We start from the raw sequence: 6660 nt of genomic DNA on the forward strand, positions 1-6660 counted from the left end.
ATATACAGATTTTACCTTTTTTGCAAACATGAGCAACCGAAGTAGAGTTTAGGAGGGCAGAGGCGCAGAGCAAGGACTTGCCAACCCGTATTCTAGAAATAACTCGAAATTCAACAAAACCGGCAACAATTATTCTCAATTTATTAGTTGACTTTTTTAAAACCTTCCCTTATAGTATTACGTCACAAAATTATGAAGGAAAAAAACAACGTTTTCAATCTAATTCATTACTTCTGCCGTTCTAAAATTGGGCTTCAAGAAGCCTCTCAACTTTTTTCTTCAATCATTTCCACTTTAAATTCATAAATATGAAAAATGAAGGATCAAGGTTCATTTAGTCCACAAACTTAGCTATTTTTCACATTAGTTTTTGAATTTTTTGTGTGTTACCCCTTTAATTTTGATTCCATAACACAAGTTAGTCCTTCAGTCTAACGTTGTTTGTCACTACCCAAATTTTGAGCTAGGAGTTTGAAGTAAATTTTTTAAATTTGATTTTTTTAGGATTAGTTAGAATTTGGACTAAATTGAAAGTTTTGAGAAATCCAGAGTTGAAAACCGAATTTTTAAAATTTTGGGGACAATTTGAAAATTCTTGAAAACTTGAGGGGTAAAATTAAATTTCAAGGAAAGTTTAGTGTTTAATTGAAAGAATTTAGAGCTTAGGGGTGATTTGTAAATATTTAAGAATTTGGGGTTAAAATGAGAATTTTCTAAAGTCTTGTGCCAAAAACTAAAACCGTAAGAAAATTAGGGGTTGTCGCAATAATTTCCCCACTATTCCTTTTTATTTGTTTTATAGACTTAATAGTATCTGATGCCTCAAACTTCTTCGAAAACTTATTGTGATCCCTCATGTTTTTGCGCTTAATGTAGCCTTTAAATTGAAAAAAAATTAATTTGGCTTTTTGGCCAATGAAATCGAACATTGATGGTTGCAATGTTGATGTGATAGTTAACTATGTTGATATGACAGTTCATGATGCATATGATATGACATGATGAACCATAATGCATATGTTTTGATTCATGGTATTGATGTGATAGTGCATGATAGATGATAACAATATAAAATAGTTAAATTGATTTTTTTTAATCAAATTTAAGGGTTAAATTAATTTTAAAAAAAATAATTTGAGTGCTTATCTAACCGCTTTTAGAAAATGAAATAAAATATTTTAAATGTAAAATATTTAAATATAAAAATTAAATTACTAAAAATACCACTCCCTCCAATCCTACTAAATCTGTTACTTATTACTTCTTAACTTCTTAAAGTCAAAACTTTTAAACTTTGACTATTTTTATTTTAAATATTTTACGCAATTAAATTTTATAAAATATACATTTAAAAACTATTTGATTGAAGATTTTCAAAATATTTTTTTTATATTTTTATCAATAATAAATTTTAAATGATAATGAATCAAAATAATAATAATAATAATAATAAGTCAATAATAGATAGATTTAATGTGACAAAATGAGTATTAAAAAATTAAAAATTATATCACAAGTTATAAAATATTAAATTTTAATTTAAAAAAATATAATATTGTACATTATTATATATGTATGTAACGTATAGGCACAAAGGTAAATTAACCATATTCACATAGTCGAATTAATAAAACTAATATACTTTTAATTTTATGTACATATTGATCATCTTTAAAGATCTCATTCACTTTTATATCATACATGTAAGCACACTAAAGATGTCTATCTTATGTGATGAGTTAATTAGATTTTCCAACTATGGTGTCGTGGCACATTAAGATGTTAATTGGATGTATGCTCTAATGTTATGTGACCTAGACTTCATCCAAGATACTCTATAAGGGTATAGTAGTCGAGCGTACGTTCTTGTTGCATGTGTGACTCAGGTTTCACCCAAGGTACTTGATAATTATGGGTCAATGAATGTACATTTCTGATGTATATATGATTAAAGTCTCATTCAATGTACCATGTTAGTAGTCTAGAGGGATGTCAATTATCAAAACTGTGACACGAGACTACATCATGATATCTACTTGTGTATTGTGGATTATGTTGTGATAATGATATTGCTTCTCAGAATAAAATTGTTGGCATTCTTATGTTATGAATGCATGCATTGTATGTCATTGAGTTTGTTAGCTTAACGTTCGAAATGTGTTTTCATTCACTGGATCTTATGTGGAGATTTAAGGAGCACATTATCGAGTTAAAGTTCTACTATATCTTTTTTTTTTTCGAATTTGGAAATGAGGCTATTACCAGTACATCAACCCTTTGTACACAAGTGGGGATGCCATTTAAGTCCCTAAGTAAGATGGGTCTCAAGAGAGCAAGAGGAGAATCAAAAACCACATAGGAGAGATCATGATCAACGTTGTATTTAGCCATGTAGTCTATTGCATAAGTAGCTTCTCAACGGATAATATGGAAGTAGACGCTCCAAGCGTTGTTACAGAGATTAGCAATGAACCTGACCAAGTTATGCGAGCTTGCAAAAGAGGGGGGAGATAGCATTTTGAAAACATATTCATTATCCATCCGGACAACAACTCTTTCAAAACTGTTTGCCCAAGCTAATTTCAACCCTTCAAACACCCCCCAGAGCTCAGATTGAATAACTGAAGAGTAGCCTAGCTGTTTGTTGAAATCCAATAAGAAATTCCCTTCGAAGTCCTAGAATAAACCACCACCAGTCGAACCAAAGCTTGACAAGTGAGAAACAGCGCCATCTGTGTTAATACAAACATCTCCTCTAATAGGGGGAACCATTGGATTGTTTCCACTGCTGGAGACAAAACTTGGGTGGAAGTATCGTTTACAACATCATAGAACTTTGCCCAGGTGAGACTAGTTTGAAGTAAAGATGGTAATTCAATGTTCATACCCTGAAAAAGCTGAATGTTGCGTCTTTTCCAAGCTTGCCAAGAAATAGAGGAGAAGATGGTGTGCCAAGGGCAATCAAAAGTTGTTATGTATCTCGAGCAGTTTAAATTAGTCATGATCCAATCAGCTAAGGGAAGATCAAAAAATCGTCACAAGCTAGGAATTGAGTTAAAGAAGACCAAAGACTACGAACCAGAGTGCAATCCCAGAGAATGTGTAAGGTAGTTTCAGCCGGAGCATCGCAGCTAGTGCAACTTGGGTTCTAAGCAAGCCACAACGACGTCTATTTTGATTCGAGAGAATTTTTTTCTTTCACAGTAAGCCAAAGGAAGCGGCGGATTCTTTCAGGAATTGAAAGTTTCCAAATAAGTTTCCAGCAATGATCATTATCATTCCAAAGAGTGAAGCAAATAAGATTATACGCCCTCTTTGGGGAGAATGTCTCTTTGAACTATCCATCCAATAACATCAATCTGGTCTGCGGGAATGATTGGGGAGCTGAATGTAGTAGAAATATGGGACAACAATTGGGGATAGAGCATGGTGCAAAGTCGACCAATTCCAATAGCCATTGCTAGAAATAAAATTACCAATCAGGAGGTCTTCTGCAGTGTTGATTCCAGGATTAGCATAATCCTTGAGAGGCCTAATTTCAGGAATCCAATTGTCTTTCCAGAAATTGATAGATTCGTCGTTCCCTGCAGACCAAGCTAAGTTAGTATAAAAAATAGGCCAGACTCCAACAAGCAGGGACTGAGCTCCGTTAGGGCCCAAGGGCCCCCTACCCCTATTAAAATTTGTAAATTCGATATAATTTTGGTTTAATAGTATTTTAGTTCATATAAAAAATATTTAAATTTAAAATATATAAATATTTATTAAATATTTAATCAAGTAGTGGTGGAACTAAAGAATGATAAGTAAGTGTTCTCAAATTTTTAGTTTAATTATAATTTAGGTCATTGTAAGTTTAAATATTAGACAAATTAGAAGTTGTCTTGTGAATTTTGAGTTTTTTTTATTATAAATTTAAGGTGAATACAAGGTAGTATATATACAAAGATTTTCAATTATTTGACAATGAACGCTCATACCCCTACATACACAGTGCTTGAACTCGGGACCTCAAGGATAACAACAACTCCCTTAATCACTAAGGTCGCTTGTTCATGCTGAATTTCGAGTTTAAATACCTAATAAGTCTTTATATTTTTCTTAAATAATCTAATATTTCGGCCTCTATCAATATTTAATTTTGGCTCCGTTCCTGACAACAAGGAAACACCAAAGATGAGAGCTATTAGCATGAGCAATAGAAGACGGGCAATGAGAGTATTTTTCACGAAGAAGAAGAAACCAAAATGCATCTGGAGTATTAATTAGATCATTACATATTTTCATGAGAAAAACGGTATTTGTATTTCGGAGGCAGCGGATGCCCATTCTACTGTTCTGAAGGGGTTGGCAAAGAGAAGACCAGTTGACCAAGGCGATTCAATTAGTATCCCAGCTCCCTCTCCAAACAAAATGACGAATAAGCTTCTTGATTCTGTCGCAGATACTAAGAGGTAGTTTACATGATTGCATAATATACGACGATATACTCAGAAGAATGTATTTTCTCAAAGTGATTCGGTCAGTAAAAGAGAAATTTCTAGCTGACCAACCATTAAGTTTCTACTGGACCTTATCAATCAAAAATTGGAAAAGAGGCTTAGACGAACCAATGTGGCGAGTTGGGAACTCGAGATACATTCCCACATCAGTGATTTCTTGAAATCCAAGATGGCTGCAAATCTCATTGCGTGCAACTTGACAAGTATTAGGGGAGAAAAAAATCTTTGTTTTGCTCTTGTTGACAATGTGACCTGAGTAATAGCCAAAAGTCGATAGGATAGAGTTAATATTTACATCATTTACCATGTTAGCCTTAGCGTAAAGCATCATGTCATCGACGAAAAATAAATGCGAGATTGGGAGGCCATGTCTAGCAAGTTAGAAAGATGTCCATTGTCCAGAAGAAACAGAAACAGAAATATGATGACTTAGTCTCTCCATGGTTAAATTGAAGAGATATAGTGATAGGTGATCACCTTGGCGGATACCTCTGCGAGGTTTAAACTCTTGACTTAGATCACCATTCCATTGAACCTTAATGGAATAAGTTGAGATGCAATGAGAGATTAACCTAATGAGATCACTTGGTAAACCAACATATAATAAAGTATCTTCAATAAAGTTCCAACTCAAACGATCAAAAGCTTTACGAAGGTCGATCTTAATCGCCATCCAACCTTTAACCCTTTTTTTGCATGCATGGAATGAATAATTTCTTGATTAATGATGATATTTTCTGAGATTCTCTGACCCTTCAAGAAACTGGTTTGGTAAGGCCCGATGAGTTTCGGAAGGACATGCTGTAACTGACGAACAATAGTCTTGGTGATTAGCTTGTAAAGGACGGAACATAGTGCAATCGGACGAATATCGGCAAAAGTTTGTGTTATTAGCCTTGGGAATTAAAACAATGATCGTTTGATTGAAAATATGGTCCAAATCTGCTCCAACTAAAACTGAACGAATCATGGCGCAAACCGCCGACCCAACAATACTCTAATTCTTCTGGTAAATTTGAGCGTGAATACCATCAACACCCAGAGCTTTGAGAGGGGCCATGGAGAAGAGAGCGTCCCGTATCTCATCATCCGAAATGTAGGAATTGAAGAAGTTGTGATCGGAATCAGATAAGGTAGGAAAAAGTCTAGTAATGGGATAATTTCCGTGGGGCACCGAATCATTATCAAAGAGTCTTTCAAAGAAAACCGAGGCAGCATTCATAAAAGCAACAAAATCATTGCACCATTCCTCACCATCAATCTTAAACATGCGAATGGTGTTTTTTCTTCTTTTACACACGACCTTAGAATGGAAAATTTTCGTGTTTCTATCATGGAAATTTATCCCGTCTATTCGTATTCCCCCCCCCCCAAATATTTTCCTCATGATCAAGGATGATTTCAATTTCTTCCAGTAATTTGTATTCAAGTTTAACCATGCTTCAAGTTCGCCATTGATCCAACCATCATTGACCCCACGGAGACGAGCCATTAAAAGCCTCTTGTTTTTACCAATTATACCAAAAACCTCTCTAATCCAAGGAGTAGCAGCCACGGTGAAATTGGCTATAGTTTCTGGAAGAGAAAGATTTGAGTTCCAGTTATCTCGAATCATACGATCGAAGTCTTTATGAAGATTTGATGAGTGTTCAGAATCGTTAATATATGTTCGTTATTTCTTCGATTTTGTGAAGTTATTGCTGCTGATTTGGTTGGGTTATGTCTATTTTCGTGCAGGTCATTACTTTCCAGAATTAATGATAAAACGGGCGAATTCTGCATTTTTTTTTATTTGGTCACGGCTAGAGACATGGGCACGACTCTGGGCACGACGCGGTCTGACATGGCAGTTTCTAGAAGGTCCAGTCAGCGGCGGTTTCTAGGAGACTTCGTTTGCACGCCTTCTGGAAGATTGACGAGCAGAGTTGCATTAGGAGACTAGTTTAAGTTTGGATTTAAATTTAAAAACAATTATCTTTTGTATTATTTTATTATTTTCTTTGTTTATCCTTTAGGCTTTGAGAGGCTATAAATACCCACTTGGGGTAAGCCTAAAATCATCATTCAGAATACATTCTTCTTTTCTCTCTAGTTTTTATAAAAGCTTTTCTTTTTACTTTTCAAGTTCTTTTCATTTTTATTTTCAAGTTTGTTTTAT

The 6660-nt window shown here is 34.3% G+C and overlaps 1 protein-coding gene across 1 annotated transcript; it reads right to left on the reverse strand.

Annotated features, from left to right (window-relative positions):
- Positions 1-5499: 5499 nt before the first annotated feature.
- On the reverse strand, positions 5500-6117 carry LOC120115319. The gene has a single exon (XM_039136049.1). The coding sequence runs from the start codon at positions 6115-6117 to the stop codon at positions 5500-5502; it is 618 nt and encodes a 205-aa protein (XP_038991980.1).
- Between the last annotated feature and the right edge of the window lie 543 nt (positions 6118-6660).

This window comes from Hibiscus syriacus, unplaced genomic scaffold (genome assembly GCF_006381635.1).
Source record: "Hibiscus syriacus cultivar Baekdansim isolate YM2019G1 unplaced genomic scaffold, ASM638163v2 tig00110263_pilon, whole genome shotgun sequence".
NCBI classification, from domain to species: domain Eukaryota; kingdom Viridiplantae; phylum Streptophyta; class Magnoliopsida; order Malvales; family Malvaceae; genus Hibiscus; species Hibiscus syriacus.

Excerpts from the sequence above, each read along its gene's own strand:
- LOC120115319 (XM_039136049.1), bottom strand. The coding sequence starts at position 6,117 with ATGATTCGAGATAACTGGAACTCAAATCTTTCTCTTCCAGAAACTATA.